Source organism: Balaenoptera acutorostrata, chromosome 14 (assembly GCF_949987535.1).
Source record: "Balaenoptera acutorostrata chromosome 14, mBalAcu1.1, whole genome shotgun sequence".
Taxonomy (NCBI): Eukaryota; Metazoa; Chordata; class Mammalia; order Artiodactyla; family Balaenopteridae; genus Balaenoptera; species Balaenoptera acutorostrata.
In genome coordinates this window covers 87,078,657-87,105,901 of record NC_080077.1, presented here as the reverse complement: position 1 = coordinate 87,105,901, position 27,245 = coordinate 87,078,657, and the positions used below count along the sequence as shown (strand labels likewise).

The 27,245-nt window shown below is 36.9% G+C and overlaps 1 protein-coding gene across 3 annotated transcripts in view; it reads left to right on the top strand.

Moving 5' to 3' along the window:
- The window catches only part of ADGRB3 (adhesion G protein-coupled receptor B3), a 794,502-nt gene that overhangs the window by 734,913 nt on the left and 32,344 nt on the right, over positions 1 to 27,245 (top strand). For all 3 annotated transcript variants that reach the window (XM_007166663.2, XM_007166664.2, XM_007166665.3), the window contains 7 exons: positions 2,488 to 2,638; positions 5,320 to 5,389; positions 7,699 to 7,765; positions 10,622 to 10,707; positions 15,077 to 15,175; positions 15,501 to 15,672; positions 26,572 to 26,667. In XM_007166663.2, the coding sequence (XP_007166725.2) occupies positions 2,488 to 2,638; positions 5,320 to 5,389; positions 7,699 to 7,765; positions 10,622 to 10,707; positions 15,077 to 15,175; positions 15,501 to 15,672; positions 26,572 to 26,667 (741 nt within the window). The remainder of the gene's footprint in view (positions 1 to 2,487; positions 2,639 to 5,319; positions 5,390 to 7,698; positions 7,766 to 10,621; positions 10,708 to 15,076; positions 15,176 to 15,500; positions 15,673 to 26,571; positions 26,668 to 27,245) is intronic.

Here is a 27,245-nt window from a genome sequence, read left to right as displayed (position 1 = left end):
TGTTTCATGAACTGCATATCAGAGTATACTGATCCTTCACATGATAATGAAGCAAAATGTAGCTCCCTCTCTCTCAGCATCATAGGGTTTTGCTGTACCCTTCGTACAAGATTAGTTTCATAACTCTAGACCTCTTTAGTCCACAGATACACCTTTCTTACATTGAGACAGTTTAATTCCATACTTGGAGCACTTTCTAGTTGTATATGAATTTCATCTGATCATAGTAGAATGCCACCACCCATAGAAATAGGTCTTACTTCTCTCGTTACTGTATATTTCCCCACACATGTTGTGGCCATATTAGTGTCCCGAGAGACATGAATTCTCGAAATATAAATGTCAGTAACCCCAAATTATTTGTATTTTGTGTATTTCAATTTACATTAGAATTAAAGGGAGTCTCAGAAATCCCAAAGTAACAAGCATAATATAGCGAGAGCAAATTAAGTCACTGTAGTGAGACCTTGAGCATTTTACTACTTCTTACAAAATTTCAGTGCCTCTAGCACTTATCATTTAAACATTTCAACATTTTGCATTGTTTCATATAACCCTGTACTAATAGTTTATAAATCAATAAACACATAAAACTGAGAGGAGACGACCAGTTGGAAGGAAATGACAGGTGAATTAGAAAGTGTAACTAGTCCAGGAATTGAATGGAAGGGTTATCTTTGAAATTCAAATCGGGATCAGGGACCACAGATCAAGAAGGAGCAAAGTAATCAGCCTGCAGATGTTTAAACTTCAATGTGGAAAAATGTCTGTGTCTCAAGTACAGAAGGAATCACAGTTGGTTAAAGCTCCTACGTTATGGCTGAAACAGGAGTAAAGGGATGAGGAATAAGGTGCTGGAAATCCATGACTTTCTCAGACTGAAAGTTATCAATTTCTTTATGGATTGCTTTTTTTTTTACTTTTTATTTTATATTAGAGTTGATTAACAATGTTGTGATTGTTTCAGGTGTACAGCAAAGTGATTCAGTTATACATATACATCTATCTATTCTTTTTAAAATTATTTTCCCATTTGGGTTGTTACATAATATTGACCAGAGTTCCCTGTGCTATACAGTAGGTCCTTGTTGGTTATCCATTTTTAATACAGCAGTGTGTACATGTCAGTCCCAAATTCCTATCAATTTTGTAAGAATAAACTTAAGTACCAAGTAGATTTAAGTACCACATGAAATAAGGAATCCCGTGCTGAAAAATGGTAATAGCATTTTTAGTACTACTTAAAATAATGATGATTATACTCATAATCAGTTAAGCAGTTGCCATCTGCCTAAAACAGTCCTACTCAGTGTCTGTACATTATCCCTCCTCATTAAAACAACCTGGTGAGATAAACATGGTAAAGTTTTTTTTTTATATATGATTAAAAGAACTGAAAAGCTAAATTAGCATCTGGTGAATTTCCAAAGAATAAACAAATAATTTGAATAATTTGGGTTAAATTTTTTTAAAGATATTCTGCTATGGTAGATTGGATTGGAGATGGGAGGATGGGGATTGTAGTTTTATTTCTTTGTTATGAGTTTTTAGTGATTTTTTTTTTTTTTTGTAGCTCTATAAGTTTTGCTTTTTTTCAATTTTTGGAAACAGCAAGACTGAAACTGAGAAAGGAAGAAATTAGTTTGGTTACTGCGACTGGTTTATAAAGACTGGCATTTTAACAAGATTTACACAAAGAAATTATACCAGTAGTGAAGTAAGTAGCAGCCTTTACCAAAATGAAGCTGCTCATCTTTGCAGACGAGTCACAAGTAACTAATGGTGGCACATTTAAGTGATTAAGTTGCACAAAGAAAAAGATCTCTGAAATCATGGCTGTGTACTGCCAGTGACTTGGTTAGCTTTTCAAAATGATTTGATTAGGATACACATTATAGTGTAATAACACAGAGCAATGTATTAAGTACTTTGAAATACGTATGCTATTTTTTTCTAGGCTATTAGCCAGACCTCATTTTGTACTTTGCTCTTACACCTTGAATATCACACTTGTATAAAAAAGCATAGTAATTTTTTTCTTTTGAAAGGCTGTGGTGATATAATCTTAACATCAACAGATAATACAACAAAGCATTATTGGTTAAAAAGGAAGGATAAAGAATGTACCAAAAAGAATTATGCAAGATGTCTGTAACTTAAATTAACCCAAAGAAAGGATCATTCCCATAATTATGTTTCAAGAAAAAAATTCAAGTAAAGTAGTAATTTAAATCTCCCTTGAGTTTAAATTTACATTCAGGCTTCACCTCATAAAAAATTGAACACACAAGTGGAATTAGGACATTTTTTTCTATCATAGATAATGCACAGCATAAAAACTCCAGAGTTTCTAATTTCTGTAAATAATTACTCTGTCACAAAGCAGAGGTAGATATTTGAAGTAAAAGCAATGAATTGGAGATTAACAACATTCTGAAGGACAGGTGATGCCCGCATATTAAGTGTGAGTCTTTTCTGTTTCCACAGAGCATCTGTACAACCACCACTGCATTTTTGCACTTTTTCTTCCTGGCTTCATTCTGTTGGGTTTTGACTGAGGCGTGGCAATCATATATGGCTGTAACTGGAAAAATTAGGACGCGGCTTATAAGGAAACGTTTTTTGTGCCTTGGATGGGGTAAGCATATTAATATTCCATTTTGTGCTCTTATTAAAATGACCTTGAACACTTCTGTAATGAATGAAGCTGGAGAGTGTGATTATTCCCAGGCTACTTTGTCTAATTTGATATATGGAAGTGGAAATATAGGAAGCTGGTCATATTTGAACATTCTTTGAGCGTTTGGAACTTTAAAAAGGAGTGAATATTAGATGACCACATAGCTGGTCAGTTGATAATCAATAGTGCCCACGTGGTAGGAAATGAGACCTGAGGTATCTACAGGCAGGAAATCAAAGTGTTCTCTACTAATAGGTTCTGGAAACACAAAATGTCTAAAGATGTTCAGGGGTCAAAGCATGACGTTCTAGTCTGTACACTAACCATGTACTGTACTCCCCACAAGAAAACTCTGAGGAGTCCATTTCAATAGAGCTATTCGCGTCACAGGAGAAAGCTGTTCAGGCAGTGAATGAAACCTCATGGCTAGACTGTGGGGTCCTCAAAGGAAACACAGAATTGCTTACGGGCTGAGGATGAATTAATTCTTCTTTAGGAAAAGTTTCTCTCACATTGACTTATGAAATGGACATCTGGAAGACCTATACATTTCAAAGGACCAATTCTAATGTTTAATTGGAATTAATAAATTGGTTTAATTATAATTAATTAATTAATTAGTTTAATTCACTTAAGAAACTAGTTTTATGGAAAAAAAAAACAGGATTTTGTCTTATTTGCCTTTAAGTTTCAAAAGACCTGCACTAAAAAACCTGGGGAATTTTGGACCAAATATATAACAAATGCCTAAGGTACCAGAAGACTGGAGAATAGGATGCTAGAGGGACCCTGAAAAATTACAAATAAGTGGACTTATTACCATACCAGAATAATTCATGCTGGAAAAAATAGGACCAAGAACACGAAGATTATCCATCAGTTTTCAGCTGGGGGATGTCATGTCTGCACAGGGAAATGGGAAAACCATTAAGAAGACATTGGAGAATGTAATGTACTTACAGTTTCTTAAAATTCTTGTCTGGATTTCATGTTAAAGACCTTCTAAAGTTGAATCAGGAATTGATTAAGTCCAAGAACTATAGTATGCAGGGAAATGAAGACTTTCCTTGAAGTATAAAGAGTAGCAATTTTCAGGAAGCTTAACTACCTTATTTAACATCATTACCAAAGATGATATTGAGGAGAAGGGTACACAGCTGGTCTCCAGGGTGACAGCTAATATTAAACTACTCTGGGTAGCAAAAAAGCTAAACCAATGGTTCTAGACTGTCAGGAGGTCTGGGAGTGGGCAGAATAGTGGCATATGAGTTTCATGATGGCAAAGTGCAACATAATAATTTAGAAAATTTTTTAATCTAAATTGTATGGAATGCAGACTATTAGCTCTTCAACTAGGACCCAGAAGAGAATTTTTTTCTAACAAACTCAGTCTGCAATCAAAAAAGTCAACTATATGAAAAAGGAAGAAAAGAAGGAGAAGAAGGAGGACAAGAAAGGGGGAGAAAGAGACATTATATATATAATTATATACATACATATATTTACAAATATATGTGTGTACGTATATATATGTGTATATACACATATATATATATACAGAGAGATATATACATATACACATACATATAATATCATATATATGCAGAGGGAGAGAGAGACCAGCATTTGTTTAAAAAAACATGATGTGTCCCTCAGAGGTGGTCTTTACAGTTCCCATCATTTAAACCTCGTGAAGGAACGTGATGTCATTTGAAGATTCCCGGAAGAGAATAAGGAAAAATGATAGGAAGAAAGAAGATGGATGGAGGGGACACAGGAAGATGATTAGATGATGGATTTTTCAACCTGAAAACACAAACGTGGACTTCCTGAAAAAAAGGCATGACCGGATAAACCATTAGGTTAGACTGAACCCCATTCACCAAACACAGGGAGTTTCCATTGAACTTGAGCAAGGTAAGCGTGATTCATAGAAACATAAACTAAAAGATTTCAGGTCGGAATTGGTGCAGGAATGCAGGCACTTGAATGCCAAGAGGGACAAAGTATTGCCCGGAGTGATACCTACCTTCCTTTTTTTCATGAAGAAAAACTGGCATAAATTCCCTGAACTTTGTTCAGGATTGTTAAAGGAGGATGAGCAGGAAGCCTAAATATCAATTCCTCGGGCCCTTAACCCTGTTCCTACATTCTTGTTATTATAAGTAAATCATAAAGAATTAAGTGGTTTATTCTTTCTATCTTATTATAAGTACAACTTGATGTGAATCAATATGAGGCCAACTGAATGTTCCATTTCTGTGATATTCCATCACACCAGAACATCCATTTTTTGCCTTTCTGATTTTATAAATATAAATTTCCTTTATAAGAGTGTAAACCCCTAGGGAAAACAACAATAGATATACTAAATCTCTGTTATGAGTTTCCTTTAGACCCATGTCAAATGCGATGGTAACCTAGCAACATCAGAGAAATGCGCTGACTTAAAAACCCAGCTGTCGTACTCATGTTTTTGTACTTGGAAGAAATTTTGTAATGGAAACATACTTTATGAAGTGATTCATCTGAAGGTAGTTCCTCCGATTTCAGCACTCCAAGTTTGTTCTGGCTTTGCTTGAGCAAGTGTGCACAGTGGTTGTAGCTGAATGTGAAGTGTGACAATGCTTTTCTTGCAGGTTTACCAGCATTAGTGGTGGCTACATCAGTAGGCTTCACCAGGACAAAAGGATATGGCACTGATCACTAGTAAGTCCGTCCACGGTGATAAATCTTGTTTATAATTAAGTAAATCATCAAATATGCTTCATTAGTCTTGGCTGGCACTGCTGATGGCTTGCACTTTGTCACTGAGTCATTAACAGTGGTATAAGTCACATTACTGAGGAATGATGTAAGTGGCTTAAATGCACAAAAGTTAGACATTAAATGCTGCAGGACTATTCAGAATTCTTGTTTCAGTCTCCCATTTCTTTGTAAGACCAGTGTCCTTAATTTCTAAAATATTTCAATATTTACTTTGCATGTTCAATCTCAGATACCTTTTTTAAAGAACTGGATAAACCTTGACATGTTTACATTTTAGAATATGATTCCGATCTGAGCTTCTGATTCACAGATGATGGTATATACTGGTAGCCACCAAATTATGTCACGTTAGTTCAAGTTTTGTTGCTATGTTAGGGTAATGCATATTGGAACCTGTAGGTCAGGGACTCAATAGACTCCACACTAGAAAATTCCTGGGCTATGGAAGAAATTAGAAGGGAGAAAAAGGGATGTGGCATCAGCCCACCCTAATCAGAGCTGGAATACTGATAACATTCTATGAGAGAATTTATAAGTCAAGACTACATTTAATATTTCAAATGTAAAACAATGCACTTTCATATTTTACTTCATCTGCTCTTTCAAGTTGAGGAGACAGTAGAGAAATGAGGAAAGAGATGTGCATCTTATCAGAGGCCTACGTCTTAAAGGGAGATGTCCTGTTTAACTGTGCTCAGGTTTGAGATAGGAATCGTTGCTAATGAAGCCCTCCAGTGGGTACATCCAACTGGAGGGTGTGCCAAAAGACACCACTTCACCTGCCACCCAAAAGAAACCTCTAAAGAATTGCAAGAACTCATGTCATCAGAGCACTTGCTTTTCTTATGCAATCTACAGTACGGGAGAAACTCCCTGGTAGCATATGCTGTAGAGCAGTCCTAGGACAGCACCATTACCTTTAAGCTATTGCTTTTCACAGTAGCATGTCTCTTTTTGAAAGGCACCATGCTGGGGACATGGAAAGAAGTAGGATTATAGATGGCACAGTTCCAACTTTCAAGGAGTGTATGATTAACAATGAATGCAATACGATGAGGAATGTATCAGTTTGAAGATGAATTTACACAAAAATGCAGTAGAAATTGAGTGGCAGTCTCAGAGACACCAAACTGAAGAATTCTGTCAGACTAAGGGCTTTTTCTCCAGGTATTGCATTTTTAAAATAGATATTAAATCGTCGACCTCAAAGTGAGAAAGTAGAATTTTATCTATCTGCTGTTATGGCCAAGGAGCAATAACTAGATGCAGACTTTGAATCCACACACATGCACACACGCACGCACGCACTGATTTACATAGTAACATTCACCTTATTAAAGAGTATATAATTCTGTGAGTTTTAACAAATGCGTAAGTCATGTAACCACCACCACAACCAATACAGAAAAGTTCTTAGAAGAGAGATAGAACAGTTATTGTTAATTGTTGATTGTTGGTCATTTTGGAGGCAGTCTGCTGATTCTGGGGACTGAGAAATAATATGGAAAGGGTCAGAGGTCAAAGGCAAGTGCGTGAAATGGTGGGCGTGACTGCATCAAGAGGACCTATCCACGGCCTTCTGCTCTGAGAGAATGAGTCTTTTTACCTAAGCGGTTACCATGTCTCTATCAATGCAAACCTGCATCTCCTGGTGAATCTAGTAATTGAAACAAACACAGCTGTATTTCTTTTTATTCAAAAGCTTATCTTCAGTGATTTTTTTAGTAGTCTAGGAAAAAGTAAAATTAGAAGAAAAAAAAAGCATGCAAAATGTAGATTATCAATTCTTTGCAATGATGGCTTTTAAACCAATGTCTCCCACTATCTCAATGGCCTCAAAGAAGAACAGGTAAATAGCACGTATAAGACTCTAAAAACACGCTGTTCTTGCTTCAAAGTATATTTGAAAAATTCCGTAATGGATGTAAAGCAGCATTTTACAAAACTTAATCGTCACCTTTGTACTGAAAGTCAGTATAAAAATCTCACTACAAGAGTAATTTGTCTAGAATGTTTTAACTGCCCGACAGTAAGACCTTATAATCAAAGCGTCTTTTCTGTGAGAGGTATATAGTATTTCTTACTCATGAAACGCCCTAATTTTAGCTTTTTTCCACATCTTCTGTGCTATTTTTTTTGATACTACAAACCTTTGAAATATGCCAAAATTCCGAGTTATTTGTATCACGCTTTAGTGGTTTAACCCTTATCACTAATTTTTGTTAGTTTTTATCTGATGTTATTTTCAGCTGCTGGCTCTCCCTTGAAGGAGGACTTCTCTACGCTTTTGTGGGACCCGCAGCTGCTGTTGTCCTGGTAAACACCGAAATCAACTTAGTTTGTTTTCTTAGCAAAGGAAGGCTACCTCGTTTCCATTAGAGCGACACTTCCATATTGTGTAGAAATTTTAAAGTTCAGTGAATCGTTGCTTAAATTTGAATGTTGACTGCTATTCAGTCCTTTATTACGCTAAAATATTCTTATTTTGAAGGCTGAAGAATATCAAACGTGGGGGTGTGGGATTTCTCTTACAGGAATTTCACATTTGTGACAAAGTTTAAGTTTCGGTAAATTCTTCCTCATTATGTACAGAATTTCATCATTATTATTTCAGCTTCACACTACTCTGTATGAACTACATAGTTATTAAGATCTCTTAATAATAACTGTGGCTGATACTAAATAGCAACAAGAAAATATATGTTCGTGGGTCAAAGTTTCTTAGCCTCCGTGCTGCAGACATTTTGAGCTGGACATTTCTTTGTTGTGAGGCTGTCCTGTGTATTTATCAGCACCCTTGGCATCTACCTACTAAATACCAATAATACCCTTCAGTTGTTAACAATCAGAAAATGTCTCCAGACATTTCTCAATGTCCTCTGGGGGCAACATATCCATATGTTATGCATAAGGTTTACAAATTTTTCTTTTCTGAATCAGAAAATAATTCCTTTACATGTTTGTTTATAGGAACATGAAAATTTCCCACTACCTGCCTTTCTTTCTTTCTCTCTGAATTTATTGATTACAAATCTTTCTTGCCTAATAAATCTTTGAAAAATGTTAGAGAGAAAAGAAACAATCTGAATTAAATACAAAGATCCATTTCGCTGTACAATTAGATTTCTAATTGAAAAGTTACCCTTTGGTTTCTTGAACGATTCATTCAATAAATTGGAAGCTAGCGATATCTTTCTTAATAACTCTGCGTGACTTTTCTTCCTTTAAAGCTTGTTCTTCTGCCTCTAAATTATAACAGAGAGCAGGAACTGTTTGTGATTCACAAGAAAATGAAAATCTAGGCATGAGGGTTAGAAGAGCATAGGGAAAATGAAACTATTGCACACATTTTTGTCTGCTGCATTAAATTTTTATTTAATTAATTGAATTATTTCCCTAGGCTACTAGGTTAACATACCTATAACCGTAAAATGAAGAAACAAAAAGTATGTGTATAATTGAAAGACAAAAGGTCTTTGGAGTGGTGATGAATTCCCTCATGATTAAATTGTAGATTAATAGAATCCATGGAATACACTTTTTTTTTTTAGTTCAAATAATAGAAGTACAAAGATGAGTAACTCTTTCTCTTGATCAAATGGTATCTTGTAAGGAAGCTATGAAGAGTGACACCTAAGTTCTTACCTAATGGGTGTTTTGGATCTTCCTTACACCAGTAATTCAGTAGATTTCAGCTTTATGTTCCGTCTGCCCAAAGCATATTGGAGAAGTGGAAGTTTCTTTTTTTATTAACTGGTCATCCTGCTTCATTTAAAACAGAAGTTTTGTGAACTACTAGTTTCAGTGTAAAGGCTTCACCATTTGCATTGGGGATCGCACCAAGATTATTTTGACCATGGAGGGTGAGGGGCAGGAAGGCAAAAAGGAGAAAATATTTTTCCTTGATTATCTATCTTGGTTCCAGCATTGTACTGGATTCCTGTATCAGGAAGCGCTGGTAGGTTAGAGAACAGGGGGCACTTAGAATAAAGCTGCTACATATAGACCACAGTGGGGCTTCCCTGTTGGTCCAGTGCTAAAGAATCCACCTTACAATGCAGGGGACGTGGGTTCGATCCCTGGTCAGGGAGCTAAGATTCCACATGCCGCGGGGCAACTAAGCCCGTGTGCCACAGCTACTGAGCTCTCACGCCTCAACAAGAGAGCCCGCGTGCCACAACTACAGAGCCCACGCAACCTGGAGCCTGCGTGCCACAACTAGAGAGAGAAAACCTGCACGCGGCAACGAAAGATCCCACATGCCTCGTGGAAGATCCCGTAAGATCCTGCATGCCGCAACTAAGACCCGACGCAGCCAAAAATAAATTAAATAAATAAATAATAAATAAATAAATCTTTTTTAAAAAAATAGACCACAGCAATCTCTACAGCTTTTTACAGTTTGACTTGAGAAAGACAAATATGTGTGATTTCATTTCAGCTGTAGTATGCAAAAGACCTTTTGAGTGGATGAGAGAGTCTTGGAAAATACTGAGAAGTGTTCAGTAGAGCACATTGTAAAAATTAGTGTTAGTGTACATCTTAAAGGATGCTGCTGAGTTGAATAGCCTTTCTCCTTTGTCTAGAAAAGCATGGTGCATTAAAATGCTCCCCACCTCATGGGAGGAATAGCTGCACACTGTGCAGAATTGAGGCGTTCTGTTCTCCCAGCTGGGAGCAACGACAAATCCTTAGCACCTTTGGATGCCAGGGCTCACCCTAGCCACACACTGTGAGACAAAGTCTTTTGATTCCCAGGCATAGGGTAAAACTCATTAACCAATTTATTTTATTCAAGGATGACTCAGAGAGAAGAACGCCAGCTTGGCATAGTATGGCAATTTAAAAGTTCGGCAGTTGAATGTTTAATTTCCTCAGTGTTAGCTGCAAAGCATAGAAGTTAAATGTGCTTAATGCACTTTAAAACATTAAAGTCACACACCTTTCCAACTCATGAGAATCCTTTAAGAGACAGACACTAACACCACTGTTAAAGTGTCCCGTTTTCCTTTACACACTTGTAAAATATTTGAGAAGTGCTTCCTATCACTACCATTGTGAGTATATAATTCTGCTGAGGTTGTGAATGGATAAAAGTGGGTTTTCAGGAAAAATCAGGGACCGATTCCCTTCAATATCATTGAAAGGCCAACCTTTGTTTCTATTTGACAGGTCAACATGGTGATTGGCATTTTGGTATTTAATAAACTTGTTTCAAGAGATGGGATCCTAGATAGAAAGCTGAAACACAGAGCCGGGTAAGCTGCAACTGGTAGATTTTGAAGGGTCTTTACCAGTGCATCCCACACTCCAATCCCAGGTCACCGACTGCATTTGACTGTGCCTTGAATTTTGTTCTTGACAAACTGCTGTGTATGGTAGATTCTGCCATTAAGTTTCCAGTGGGCTATTCCTAAAGAGGTGTGACCAAAATCTGAAAATAATTTAAAAGACCATTAAGAAAATCTGGATTTGTTTGTGCATATTGCCTGTTTGTAAGATAAGAAGATTAAATATTAAGGCTAGCCTTGAAATGCTTGTCCTTGGGTGAGGGTTTCCAAAGACCTCCTAGTTTTAGTCACAAAGGACAGGAGGGTAGATTGAACATAATTTCAGTATGGGACACGAGAGAATCAGGACAAGCAAACCTTAGGAGGGCAAAATATTATATTTTCTTTGATTCATTGTATATATCTGAAAAAGTCTTCACTTGAAATAATCACTTCTGAAACACTATTCTTATCATATGTATTCATTTTTATGACATGTTCACTATAACTTGCTACAAAGAGTTACTCATAATTGTCACTTGCACATTTTAACCACTTATAAAATTTTGAAAAGCATCTCCTTTAATTTTACTGTCATTGTAATATCACCATATCTAATGACTTAATAACATTTCATGAGCAGGTTGATAGCAGCCTTTTAAGGTTATATTGTTAGCTCATATAAATTTGTAAAAACTTGAATGAAATATTAATGTCTTTGAATTTCCCTTTGTATCATTTTTTTTATAAAATGTTTATAGCTTTCTCCTTTCTGTTTGACTGTACTTTCATTCAAAACTTAACCCTTAATTGTTCTCATTTCATTAATAATTTATGTATTATTTAATAGGCATAGTATTTTATCACTGACTGGTGGGAATTTCAAGTCCTTTGTATATTTATAATCTATGTAATGATTTATAAGACAAGATAGTCCAGGCATTTTTTTTTCCTAGTAAAAGACTAGGTTTAATGGCTTTCAGTATAAAGTTGGATATCATTCATATCAAGCATTAGAACTTGCAGTGATGAATATAAACATCATTGTAGGCTCCTTTCTGAGGGGGAATCACTTCCTATCTAGAGACTGTCTTCACTCCAGATGAATCTCTAAAGCAACTTGAAATAGGCAGACTTGAACTTGTACAGACACTGAGCTTTCTATACCATGTGAACTTGAAACTGTCACGCTATTACTCATTAGTCTGACGTATGGTTAGAATTGGAGCAATAGCTACTTCAGTTATTTCTTGCATAGATTAATCATGTTAGAATAAATTGTTCATATTGGGTACTGGATATAGAAACTCAGTTCTGCCACTAGTGGTGTAGACTTGTATACAAGTGGAGTGGGTTAGTGGTTAGGATAAAGCTTTAAAATAAAAGAGAAAACCACACTCAGTATTTAGCTCTGCACTTTCCTAGCTGTGTGTGTCTTTGGGCATGTTATTTCATCTTTCTGCAGCTCAGTCTTCTCAACTGTAAAATGGGGATAATAACTCTCGCCTCATAATAGAGTCTATGAAATACAATGTGTATAAAACTTTCATTAGAATTTCGAGCAAATAGCAAGCATTCACTCAGCAGTTGATGGCTATTGTTATGATGGGTGAAATGAAGAAACCAAGCTGGACAGCTTGTTTGCAAAGGACCCTGAACTTCTGTCAATCAAGCATCCATCATTCCACCATTCATGACACTGAAGTCAGAAAAAGAGACGAGATTATCAGAATGAGCTTAATGCTAAGGATTTAGTAAACTCAGTCAGAATTTTTTTCTCATTTGATTATTTTATACGTAACATCCAGTTTGATTCACATAGCTCTTTGTAAGAGATAACATAGGTTTAGGAGAAATGACAACATTGTCATATTATGAATTTAGAAATTATCCATTTCAATCTACATATTAATTTTTAAACCTTTATTTCTAAAAATATCATTAGAAGTTACACCCGTTTTAATGGAAAAACTGAGTCAAACAGTTTTTGGGTTTTTTTTTTTTTTCTGGTACAAAGGCCACTCCTGGAGAAATAGAAATGACGTTAATACAAGTTGTAAAAGCAGAATGCTTGTTACTGTTCAAAGCAGAAAAACACTATTAACAAATTAATGACTCTAGGCTTAAAAATTTTTTTCTATAATAGCAAACCTTATTTTAGCTTAAAGATTGAAATTTGCTCTCTATTCCAAAGTGTGATTGAATGTCTTTTTTTAGAAGATACGAGTATTTGCAGCTAATTTTTAGTTCACAGAGAAGCAGTGGGGCCAGTGATAAAGACTTCAGGGAAGAACAAATAATCAGAATTATCTAAAGAAACATTGGGCAGGAAGCTAATTGATTAACTTAACAATTGATCTCCCTAATTGTAAATATTGACCATTTCAGTTTGTATATATATATATATATATATATATATATATATATATATATATATAATATATATATTATATATATATATATATATAATATATATATATTATATATATATATATATATATATAAAACAAGTGTTTCTTTTGAAACATTATTATTTATTTAGAATCAAATATGGTACCAAGATGTTCCTCCTCCCATTTTATCTACTTCTTCTATTTCCTTTCTTCTTTTTATCATCAATTATTAGAAACTGCCAAGCATATAGTTTATGCTCAATAAAGATTTATAAAGGAATGAGTGAATGAATATTTAAATAATAGTACAATAGTTTGACAAGTTTTGTAATACCCAAACTAGATTAACTTTTTCTAATACATAAAGTGTATTTACCAAGGGGGAACTTATTGCAAATATCAACACATATAAAATGATAGTTGGAAAGAATGAAAACAAGATACAATGACATGTGTCTATTTAGAACATCTCAAGTAAAATATTTTATTTTCTCTTTTTTTTTTCTGCAACGGAACTTTCTCATCTACCATTTTAAAGTATATATTGTGGAGACGATTGGTCTAGGCATTCTCCTGGGAGCAGTTTCACACACACTGGCCATTGGGGCATTCATGAACCAAACTGGGTAGACTATTATTACTTCTTATTTGGAAAAGTCTGGACACCTGTGGCTAGTACATATGCCCTGGGTTGAAACAGTAAAGTGAACGGTTTAGAATCATTCTCCACCCCCATATCTAACTCTGAGAGCTTTGATTTTTCTCACGGGATCTATGGATCAATTTACTTAATAGCTTCCAGATTTATCATCTCCTCCAAGTGCAATTCACCAGTGAAGGCACCTCTTTGAAAGAAACCAGACTTGCTGAATTAGGAGCCCCTTATGACTTTCTCTGTTCTGCCATTTTTATTTTACACATGGTAATACAGGCCCACCACAATTTTATTTTTATGAAAAACCTACTGGGCAAACCTATATTTTAGACATAAACATCACATGGGAATGGACAAGAGACCACAGAAAAATATTTCAAAGTGTTTTGAAATTTGATTCAAGTAATTCTTTTTGTTTTTTCCTAAAATGATAGGGTTCTAAAAACCAGTCATTTTCAAAGGACTTTTTTCTAAAGAAAAATGTGTCAAGTTTTTCTACATAGTGTGACTTTGCTTCTATGAGATAGTAGATTGAATCTGAATTTACCTGCAATATCCTCTAGACTTGAATAGACCATTTAAAAGCTATTAGGTTGGAGTCTATGACAAAATGTGCAGAAAGAATATTTTGAACTTGGTGACTATGTTAAATGTGTTTTATTAAAGCAGAAAACTATCACTCTTTTTATTATCAACTAATATTTCATCAAATTTCATCAGCCCCTATATTCAGATCATCCTAAAATATAGACAGTACATTGATGCTATAAGAAATTTCCAAATATGAATATGTTGAGATAAGAGCTACATCTTCCACAAATGACTAAAAGCCTAAAATATATAGCTCCCTATATTGGACTTCTGAGATACATGTGTACATTTCAGAAGGGTTTAATTGATATTATGTGTCTTCTGTAAGGGACATTGAAAATCTTTGAAGCTAGGAATCCTTACCTGTTTGATCATCAAGGGTCTGAATAAAGGGTTTTCACTGTATGTCTACACAAACACATGCTTTTGTTTAACTCAGTGTATTGGGCAACTTTGATCTGTAGACACAAGGGCCATTTATGGTGTAAATGATGGAAATATGCTTCACATGTAACAAAGGCCCATATTATTAAGCGGTGAATGTTACAAAAATAATGTGTAGTGTAAATGCATCTTTAACACGACCGAGAGCGTTCTTCTTTGTTAAATATACTTTTCTGCATGAAATCGTATTTAAAAGCTAACTTGCAGTGGCAACTTTTTTTTTGGTGACAATTCAATATTTTGTTCTTTTTGTGGGTGTTCTGTTTGTTTGCAGTCAGATGAGTGAGCCTCATAGCGGTTTGACGCTCAAATGTGCCAAGTGTGGAGTAGTTTCAACAACAGCTTTGTCAGCCACCACCGCCAGTAACGCCATGTTAGTCCCAATCATTTACATCTTCTTGTGACAAATCTTTTACCGTGCATGTGAGAAAATGCTACGATGGAAAAAAAAAAAATCGTGTTTGCTAATATTAGAGCTAAGAGCATACTTAAATATTTATAGTTTACAACGGCTTTTTAACTATTGTGGGATTGTTTATCAAAACTAAATAAAACTATCGAATGTTATCTGCTTTGTGGTTTCCAAGTTAATGTCTTGGTGCCACCTACAAGAATGCTTTGTTGAACTGGGGTATGGTTATCGCCTGGGGCATACGTACGTGCAGCTACGTAATGTCGCTTCCTCTGTGTTCCAACAGGGCGTCTCTTTGGAGCTCCTGTGTGGTGTTGCCCCTTCTGGCTCTGACGTGGATGTCTGCAGTTCTGGCCATGACAGACAAACGCTCCATCTTGTTTCAAATACTTTTTGCCGTGTTTGATTCATTGCAAGGCTTTGTGATCGTCATGGTCCACTGCATTCTTCGGAGAGAGGTGAGAAAGATCATTCTGCAAGAGAGAAGAATGATACTTAGAAGAGTATTTTCCATGTTAACAAATAGGATCTTTTCTTTTAATAATTTGATCTTCAGGTTAAAGCTGGTCTCCTCTAAAGACAATCGTTTGGGAGTCAACGCTAAAGAGAAATGCTAAGGCAAAGTTCAAGGGGGCTCCTTGGACTCTGAAAGTGACAGATTAAAACAGATGGGGTGATGCAAGGGAAAATGCAACCAGAGGTGCCAAGAGACAGGGACAGTGGGTTCAAGAGAGGCTATGATGAAATCATAGGTGTAGATAAGAGGGTGGGCAGCGTACCTGTAAAATGTAATTGTGATGGTATTTCTTAAACCTGTTCCTTAACTCATGCTTCTACACACAGCATAACCCCATTCCTCATACTTAACAGACTTTTTGTTTTAGAAAGAAAATGTTGAAGATGAACGAGGGGTTCTTTTGTCTCTGTACTAAGGTGCGGTTAAGGTTACTCAAAGGGGATGATTTTGATATGGATATCAATGCTCAGAAAATACAAAAAATGGACACAGTGGAGCGTGATTGGGCAGCAATTGTCCCCAAGGACTGTAGGTCTATAATCATAGTGTTTCTCCAGGTCCCGGTGAGGTTTGTTGGCAGCAGTGAAGGAAAGAAGTCATCCTTCATGAGACACTAACCTGCACCAAATCCATCCAGATCAGTGATGGAGTTCAGACTTGAGTTGTTTAGGGATAAAATATTGTTTTCCAACTGGTGCAACAATTATTCTGAGTGCTTGCAAGCACCAATACAGTGTTTACAAGGTTTATGAGTCATTTGAGCATTTACTCTGGGGACGGTGGTGACTAAAACACACAGTGACACAGTGCCATGCTAGTAATTTTGAGAAGATGGTCTCCACTGTCATTTCGCATTATCTAGCTTGTTTGAGAACTTTATTATGATGTGCACATTGAAAAAAAGACACATGAGCATCTGAGTATACATCCCATAGCTTTCACAGTGATGAGTGAAGGTAAGCACAGGTTTTTACCTCATTTACCAGATGAGGAGAACAGTATTTCTGAGCTACTTTAGTATAATACAGATGTCAGCAATAAACCCACATGTGTATTCCAAGAACATCGTATGATGAAAAACAATGAAAACAGAAGAATGACTTCACATTGCAAGGGGAAGGGGGGATTTCATCATTTAAAAAATCTGATCTAGCTCTTCGTTACCAAGACATCACAAATTTCTACCTAGAATATCAGCATTAAAAATCTTCCAAGTGTTGAATTTTTTATAGACCAAAGTTGCTTAAAAGTTAAAAAAGAAATTGAGCTGTGTTCTTCTCCAACCATAACTATCCTGAGAGTCTTCTGTGTTAATGTTATCTCTAATATGTTAATGTTATCTCTAATATGTTTATGTAACAAAATTGTTCAAAGTGTGTAGACACATGGTACATTTTTGATTGATGATTAAGGATGAATAGTGTGGGCTGTAAGCAAGATCCATGATTTATCTGCATGAGATTTTCAGAAGATATTAATACTTTAGGTGTTAAAGAGGAAAAAAATGTCCCAAATCTAAATAAGCCTCTCTTTTTCTTCAGAAATAAGCTCTCTAAAAAGCCTTGGGCTATGATAAAAATATTCAGGTTTTAAAGTGACAGATATTTTGTTGGCTGATTATCAAAGTTGTGCTGCTTGCATGAAGAAAAATATTTGGCACAAAAATTCAATTCCATCAGAACTTTCTCATACTTGCTAATTGGACTAATAATTATCAAAAACATGATTTAAGGGTAATTAAATCATATAATAAATGCTTCTGTTAAATAGGTGTCTGTAAATATATATTTTCTGTATTAATTGGGAATAAGAATATGGATATTGGCCCTGTTATTATTGCATTTTCAATGATTAGTTCAAATTGAATAATTTTATTCCTGATAAATTAATAGCAGAGTGTCATGTCTCTCATTCCAACACTGAAATGGAAACTTGCATATCTAGTATTTTTTCATTGACCCTTAAAAATACCCTGTAACAGTGCTATAAATACACAGAGCAGATTTCAGTTATAGGCAAGTCTCTTTCAGAATTCCTCAGTGGAAATTGTTACTGAAAAACCAAAAGAACCCTGTTTAAATTTTGCAAATCCCAAAGACCACATCATAAGGATGTCTCACTGAATTCATAGAAATTCTTTCTGACCTTCTAAATGTGTGTTGCCCGACACCAGCAATGGGTCTGTCTCATATTACCTGTGATCACACTGCCCTAGCATTAACCACAGTTCAGGAGAATAAGGCATCTTTCCATATCCTTGCTATCTCCTGTGAACAAACATTTCATAAAAATAGACCAAAGCAAATAGACTCAATAGCTACCTGTAAAATATTGTATAATGACTCAAATCTAGTAATCTACTTGATAATCCCATAGGAGATGCTAGGAATACAGTTTTATCTCTACTGCTTTCTTCACTTTAAAATATTTTCGTCACAATAATTCAAGATAATTTGTATGGACTTTTTCTTTCTTTCTTTCTTTTTTATTTGTTTAATATTTATGGTGTTCTTGCTGTATGCCAGCACCTAAGCTAAATGTTTATTTTTTTAATATTTATTTATTTATTTGCCTGTGCCACACGGCTTGTGGGATCTTATTTCCCCAACCAGGGATTGAACCCGGGCCCTCGGCAGTGAACGCGCAGAGTTCTAACCACTAGACTGCCAAGGAATTCCCTGGTCTTTTTCTTTCTTAAAAGTATATAAACAATGTAAGGAATATTTCCTTCAATTTAGAAAGGGACTGGGTACAGATAAGCATATTTCTGTTTCTGTGTATTTTTGATACATATTAACATAATATGGTTGTTTGTAGTCTTTAATGATTCATCCAATATGAATTCAAAAGGCTTTGGAAGCAATCTAAGTGCCCATCGACAGAGGAATGGATAAAGAAGATGTGGCACATATATGCAATGGAATATTACTCAGCCACAAAAAGAAATGAAATTGAGTTATTTATAGTGAGGTGGATGGACCTAGAGTCTGTCATACAGAGTGAAGGAAGTCAGAAAGAGAAAAACAAATACCGTATGCTAACACATATACATGGAATCTAAAAAAAAAAAAATGGTTCTGAGGAACCTAGGGACAGTACAGAAATAAAGATGCAGATGTAGAGAATGGACCTGAGGACACGGGAAGGGGGAAGGTTAAGCTGGGATGAAGTGAGAGAGTGGCATGGACATATATCCACTACCAAATGTAAAATAGATAACTAGTGGGAAGCAGCCGCATAGCACAGGGAGATCAGCTCTGTGCTTTGAGACCACCTAGAGGGGTGGGATAGGGAGGGTGGGAGGGATGGAGATGCAAGAGGGAAGAGATATAGGGATATATGTATATGTATAGCTGATTCACTTTGTTATACAGCAGAAACTAACACACCACTGTAAAGCAATTATACTCCAATAAAGATGTTTAAAAAAAAAAAGTCAAAGATAAAACAACAAAAAAAGGCTTTACCCATATTGATTTTTACAGTCTTCTGTGAAGCAGGTGGGTCTGCACAGAGCGGAAGAGAGCCTTGCAGTTTAAGGAGAAAAGAAATGAAACACTGTAACCGTGGCATTTTGAATGTGATGTGTGTGGGGCTTCATCCATTTTAAGAGTGGCTTTGCTTTCAGTGGGTCGAATTAGAAAACCTAAATTATTTCAGGTCAGGAGGGGAAGGAGAAAGGATCACCCTACTACCATCTCAACTCAATTATATTTCACTTTTTTTCTAAAAAAGCAAATTGATTCTTTGACCAGCAGTTTCTTGTGACCTCCAGAGCTGATATCTTAATATTTCAGTTTCATAAAATGTGTATTCTTGAAGTACAGGGTCTTCTTCTGAAGCCCCTTTCTCTTTTGAATTGCTTTAGCAGATGTCACTGACAGAAGTGAAAACACCAAGAGGGAATAAGAATATTTTAAAAAATTAAACCATCTGATTTATCACAACACCTTACTTTCAGCAACAGACCTAGATCTTGGAAACTAATACATGTCATACGTAATGAGACAGGATCTAACAGAACAAATATAGGTGCTTCCTTCATTTAGCCATCATTTCTTGAGAAGAATTCATTTGCAACAGGCGCGTGGCGACATAGCCACTATTTACTATTCTCCACATTGCTATGGAAATTCTAACTGCACAAGAGCTATGAAAGCTTTGAAATAGTTCCTGTTGCTAGGAAACCACTTTCCTGGTGCCTGTACATTCTTCTCATCTCTCCTGTCTCTGGCTGTGCCTGGCTCTAAGACAGTCGGACAGCTTGATGTCAGCGGGGTAAAATAACAAGAATGGTAGTACAAAATAAGCTACAATAAAACCCCTTCACTGAGAGGAAGGGAAAAAGGAAAGTACTTAGATGGATAATTTTGTTGTATCGGTATGTGAGGATGCATCAGTCACAGGGGCCAAGCTCATCTTTTCTCTTTCCCCAGCACTGACAGGAGAGCCAGGCTCCGCCAGAGGAGGTCCCAGAAGTTTCATCCAAACCTGGGAAGTGATTTTGTAGCAAATGCTTAAAATAAACATGAACAGTTTTTTCTTTCTTTCTGTTTCTCCCACTCCCTTCCACCATTTTTTTTTCTGTCAATGTCCCATTTCGTCTTATTGTTTTCATATAAATACAGATAAACAAAATTATTTCCAAACACATGCCAGTGACTATATGAAGCAGACAAGCCTCCTTAGCTATCTCATCTAAAACCAATATTCTCCCCAAATCATTTTAAAAAATAAATGAGGCCCGTAGTGGTGAAATAACTAGAGAGCAATTTGAAAAGAGGTTGTATTGCATACAAAAAAGTTCAGATGGAGAGTTGCATGAATCTCCCAGTTTGATCTACAGGGAATTTAGGTAGGACTCGTGACCACGGAAGAAGGTACATTGTACAGCCCCCTGAGGAGCAGGGGCTTCAGTGGGTTTTGAAGATGGGGGAGTGGGTGATAGGAGACTTCAGAACTTAACGGGGTCCTGCTTAAGAAAGAGAAAGTTTCAAGTTGAGGAAAATGGAGAGAGGGTACCGGGCATACGACTTCCAAGAAATGAAGCCTGTGGTGAGTGGTAGAGAGTTGACTCTCCTCTGAGACCACCTGGGGCACATGGGGGCATAAAACAAGTGGAGAGATTTTTTTTTAGTGGCTCTGACTGCAGCACCAAGAGAAAGACAGAACTGACGACATTTAAGGGCAGAGCACTAAGTTATGTTTTAGAGCTTTCTCCTTGGGGTGTGCAGCGGCCTTGGTGAGAGGCCACAGTGTGCCGTGAAGAATAGACTTTAGAGAGTGAGTGAGTTGCCCAGGGTGGGGAGCGTTAGGGTTCTCGTCCTTGCTCGGAGGGAAGTTGGGTTAAAGGGAGAGCGAGGTGGGTTGCTAAGAGCTTTATCTTGGTCGGGCTGAATTGAAGCTTTCAAAGGAAATACATTTAAAGATTTTGTTTGTTTGTTTTGTTTTTAATAAGATAGAATGTGTGTCTGGAAGTGGGAGGATGGCTAAAGCTACCACAATAAAGCTGGATTTTAATCGGAACAGAGGGTAGGAAGCACAGAGAGTGCCTTTAAGTAGGAGCGTGGACAGGACCCAAGGAAGGACCATATAAAGCCCTCTATACTTTTCCCCAGAAATCACCAGCCTCCCTTCACTCCATAGTCATCTCATCTCTTAGGCAGTAAAATATAAGTCTTATATCTCACTCCAGATTAGGTTTCCCTGATTGGAGCATAATTGCAACTATGTCATGAATATTTCTATCCATCTTAATCTGCATGTGTGGTTCTCCAACTCCATACAGGAGGTTAACAAAAGCATGAAATCAGATTAGTACAATGGCGTCAGTGAACAAATGAAGACACAGAGAGCTCATGGCAGAGATTGGCAAACTCTGGCATGTCTGCCAGGTAGCACCCAGCCATGGCTTAATGTTACCCAAAATTCTTCGGAGTGCCTTGGCTGCATGGAAGGGCAAATCTCACCTCTCTCTCTTTTCAGACCACAGGGTCCCAGCTTGCAAGTGTTAAACTGGTGAGAGGAAGTTGAGTATGTTTGGGGAAGAGGTTTAAAATTAATATAAGAAATAAGAGGTCATGAGTTAAGTTTTTATTTTCTGCCTTGACGTGGATAGCACGAGGCTAAGATGAAGTATCTTCGGTGAAGGCATGGGTGGAGGCGTCTGGTGTATGATTTCCCTTTCCTTCTTTTCTCTTCTGCATGCCGAAGAAATAGTGTTACATTTTTTCAGATCATGTATGTGAAATGCTGTCTGGGGCAGCTTATGGGACCCCCAAATCTGATACAAAAAAGAGTAAAAGCTGTGACAATTTTGAGACTAAGTGAAAGATCCTTTAGGTGTTAGAGAATTCCGATAGAAAATCATTAGGACTGAAATTTGGGACCGAAGTCCATATTTTCTCTTCAACATATAGCAAATAACAAACCATTTTTGTTCATTTCCTTTGCTATCAGAGGGGTCAAATAATATTTTAATAGTGTGTAGTCATTCATGGTGCTTCTGTGAATTGGTATTATACACATGATATTGGCAACACTCTTGTTCATTTAATGGTGAAATTATATGAAATTTCATGTAATTAAAAACCATTTGTACAGATGTGAATCAATAGAAACAATAGTCGATATTAGATTCAGAAAATAACCAGAACATTTAAGAAACTCCTCTCCTCCCAAGCTAACAGTCTCAAAAAGTTACAAGAATGTGACTTTATTTCTTTTCTTTGCTTAAAATGATCTTCTGGAATTGGAAGTCAGGAAGCAAAACTGGAGGTAAAGCTGTCTTCTTAAAAGGTGAAGCTTTGGGGTCTGTAGCTGAATACAGAGCCTGTTTCAAACAGTGCAGGTCTCTCCTGAAGCTTCCTCTAAATTGCAACACTGCCAAGCAATGCTCCACGCTCTTCCCCAGCAATCTCTAGATCTGGCACCGACTTTCACAGTGGCATTGCCAGCTGTCTTCGGAGCGGGGACCAGCAGAGAAGCTCTCGCTGGCTGTTGCTGAGATGAAACGAATCACTGTCCCTAGGGGAGGGACAGGAGAGAGACACGCCCTGTGGACCTCTTTGAACTCTGGTCTCATCCAGGAATCTGTCCACAGGAAAAGGGCTGATAGCTTTTTCAGGAGATTTTAGAGCAGCCCCAGCAGGATCTGGTCGGGATAATGTTGGTGGTGCCTGGCAGGATCCTTTCAGAAGACAACCTGTTAGCTTATTGTGGTCACCTCACCTTATTTTGGGAGATGTTTCTTGCCACTCTTTTTTATTTCACAACATGATACCAGGTTTCCTTAAAGTCTCCTAAATATTCCAGGGCTATCCACATATCAATTCTTTGCTACACCCCCGATACTTTTTATCCCTCTGCCTGACCGTCAAGGTGAAAGATCTATGGCAGAGTATTATTTAAAAAAAAAGGACATTTTGAAATCTAGATTTTAACTGTGCCAAAATTGGTATTAAATATTTAATTATTCTAGATGGGTTTGTTTAAAAATTGTATTTACTGGTCCTACATAAGTTTAAAACATGATTGATATTGGAAGAACTCAGGTATAATGATTTTAAAATCTAAAAAGAAATTTTAAATTAAATTAGTACCTCAAATAAGTGACTTGTTCTCCACAGTCAGTCAGCTTAAGGAGCTTAAATAGTAAATATCTGAATCTTCTAACAGTTATTTTTCTTCAGTCTTAATCACAAGGCAAGAAAGACACCAAGACTATTATTGGCCAGTTTTGTAAATGCTACTTTTGGCACAGAAAATTTTAATTTCAGCATGCAATAGCCAGATCGAGATTCTGTCTTTTGTTTGTTTTTATGCTTTCTCCTTGTTCGGAATTAAGGTCCTTGTAGACTTGCTTTTTTAAAACTTCTAGTTGTTCTCCAGAAGTACAATACACATTAGTTCACCAAAGGTAAAAGTCTCTTTGTTTACCTGATAGAACATTCATTTAGTTATCAAAATGTTTTCAAATAGCTGCAGATGCATTTTTCAGGTACTGTCCTGCCTGAAACACCCTTTTCTGTGATAACAGTACACATTACAAAATCTAGTCTAATCATGCTTCCCTGTCAGTGTTGGATAAATATTTAAGTCTAGTTCAGCTAGATTGCCTGAATGCATTTTTAAGATTTTTTTTTAATAGAACAGAGGAGTTTCTCCTGCAAATCTTTCTGAATTAGAAGGAACAGAGGCACTAAAAGTGTCAGAGAATCCAACACTTAAATCATGGCATTTATATGACCATTAAAATGACCTTGAATTTACTGTAGAGTTTTTATGCTTTTCCGTTTTATATTTCTTATGACTAGCATTGACTGATTCATGTAGCTGACATCATTCTCCAGTATGGAAATGCCCTTAATCCATTGTCATATTTGGGAGTTTGGTAGTTTATGGTATCGATTTTGTATGTGTGTGTTATGAAAAAGAGATTTCTTTTATATCTCCTTCAAGCAATCAGATAGTGGATTTTGAAGAGAAACTTACCGGAGTTGCTTTTCCATATTTCATTGTCAGACAAAAATATCCTTGACAACTGCACTCTGAAGGTCTGAAAGTAGAGTGGCTGGTGAGCAAGAGTTAATGTTTCGTTTTACCAAGGGCCACCTTTCGTATTTTATAGATGCTGGTGTTCAGAAGCAGATTTGAAACAAATTCATGCGACAAGCTCCTGGAAGGCAACATTTCTAACATATTATTTATCTTCCTTTATAAAGTGCGTGCTTCTTTAACAGTTGCCTTGGGGCACAAATGGAAAATTGGCAAGTACCTATTTTTCTGACATTAGTTCTTAGAATTTTTTTTCTGAAACAGGTATACTTTCTTAGTGTTTTCCCCCAAATGCAAATTTCTGTGTAACAGAAACAAGAGATCATCTGGCAAACAGGAGACGCATTACCCTAGTGTATAATGATCTTCTGATTATTAATTGTATCGCATTATGACTCATAGCTATGACTTCTTAATCTAAGAAGCCATTCGCTTCTAAAGAGTCTAGTTTGTCCATGCCATGTCTCCTCCAAGGGAGAAGCTGGATGAATTAGTTCCAAATGTACATCCAGTTCTTCAGGAAAAGATGATCAGACTAAATTTCACTGAGCCTGAACTTTTATTGATGTGTCTGAAAGAGGAAGTAAGAAATTACCTCACCCGGTTGTATCAGACAACTCCTTGTTCTTTTTTTCCAGAAAGTTCCAGATTTAGAAATGTTAGAATATACACACTACTATATATAAAATAGATGAACAACAAGGACCTACTGTATAGCACAGGGAACTCAATATCTTGTAATGACCTATAACAGAAAAGAATCTGAAAAAGGAGATATATATATATATATATATATATATATATATATGTATGTATAACTGAATCACCCTGCTGTACACCTGAGACTAACACAGCACTGTAAGTTAACTATACTTCAATTAAAAAATGGTTTAAAAAAGAAATATTAGAATCGGAAAATGGAAGGGTCAGAGGATATGGAGCCCAACCCCGCTTAATTCACAGCCATAGTGGTCGCATCACCAGGATCAGAACCTGAGGGGAGAAATCCACCACGTGGGCAGAGGTCTCATGATGGAACTGCAGCCAGGGCTCAATGGTGGTAACTAAACTTCATGTCACTTGCCACACCTTGCCGTTTGGGAAAGAGGCTGCTAACGAATTTTTGAAATGGATGAGAGGAGCTGAAAACAGCTTAATAGGCTCAGGGTTTTTTTATGGCCAGTACATAAACTACGCACATCTCACAACCAAACAGTGATAGGATATTTTATATCCATGCTTTGCAAAACTGGACATCATTATGTTTCCCTTGGTGGCACCTACCATGGTGCTTCAGGAAAATAGAAGGAATGCCACATCATCTGTGCTTTGTTTGGTAACCCAATAAGACAGATTATAATAAACAAGGAGGGGAGTAACAATAATGTGAAGTCAGAAAAGCCAAATACTAGTAAAATGATGTTGCCATTGACTTGACTTACGGTGATGCCCACCGGCAAGCTTGTTAGGGGCCTAATGAGCCGCAGGAGGTGGAGGGACCAGCTGACACAGACGTACCATGACATCAGAGTACCTGTCGGTTGATTTGTGTGTTTGTTTGTTATTCATCTATTCAGGTTTATCCACGTGCTGTTTAACAAAGGATTTAACGTTCTTTGAATTTCCTTGTGATGTGTTTGTTCGTTGCTCAGAATCCAGTTGTGAATGTATATTAAGGAAGTTTGGCTTTGCTAAGTGACCTTTTTTTATTCCACGAGAATCAACCAGAAACAGAGTAGTTTTTGTTATCTTTTTGTTTCATTGTGTGTGGGGTTTTTGTTTGTTTGTTTGTTTGTTTGTTTTTGCACATAAGGGCACATAGTACTTGAAGCAAGACAAGAAATGGTCTCCCCAATATGCGTTACATAAAACATAAAAGGAAAATCCCAGATCAATTTCGGTCGACAGATCATAGAGTCATCTCATTTTTCCCAATGTTTAAAGCTGTTATGAAGATTATGCCATACCGAATAGTAAATCCCCCTTGAAAGACAGGCATATTGTTTGTAGCAGTGGAAATAATCCTGCCCTCTGGCAGGAATGATTAGTATTGAGCCAGACACAGGCATCGGGACAGCTGAGGAGTTCCCAGCACCTCCCTCTACAGATGATAGCAAATGATGAATTCCCTGGGCATGGACCAAAGTCCAGGTGCACCAAGTAAACAAAACGGGTATTGGATCATAAAAACAGTGATAATGGTTTTCTCAGTCAATTGCCAATATAGACAGTGTCTGGTCATTACCAAGAGAGAAGAAAATGAATGTTTGTCTTTTTTTCACAGGTTCAAGATGCATTTAGATGCCGATTGAGAAACTGTCAGGACCCAATCAATGCCGATTCTTCCAGTTCTTTTCCTAATGGCCATGCTCAAATCATGGTGAGCTTTTAATTCCCCTCTGAGTCTTGATTCAGTCATGATTTCTCAAGGGAATAAGCAAATATTCTTAGTCATAAAATAGTATCAAAATTCTGTTTTGAACGACCTTGACTGTAGTTCCGTCACAGGCTTGGAACTCAGATACCAGATGATGGTTCTGTCTGGACTGGGTAGGAGTCCTGGATCTGTTATTGGACCCTTGATGTGTTGAGTGTGGGGTTTCTGGGCGACACCGGGGGGTATGTTCATCCTCACACAGAGTTAAGGTTACAGTGTGTCCATAGGATCATGTTTGTTTACAGATCAGAACAGGATGGTACTTGCACATCTGGTCTTAAAGCGAGACCTGCAGTGGTTCTCGCCTTGCTTCCCATTCAGACTCCTCAGAGGAGCTGCACTCCAGACCAAGGAAACCAGCATCCTGGGATAGAACCCAGGCATTGGTGACTCCAGGGGGCAGCCCAAGACGAGAGCCACGGCCCTAAAGCATGAGGGGCAGACACACTCCCAATAGAAGGCCAACCATTGTACATGAGTTCTGACTGTTGTTGGGATAAGGGGTACTTTATACATAACCA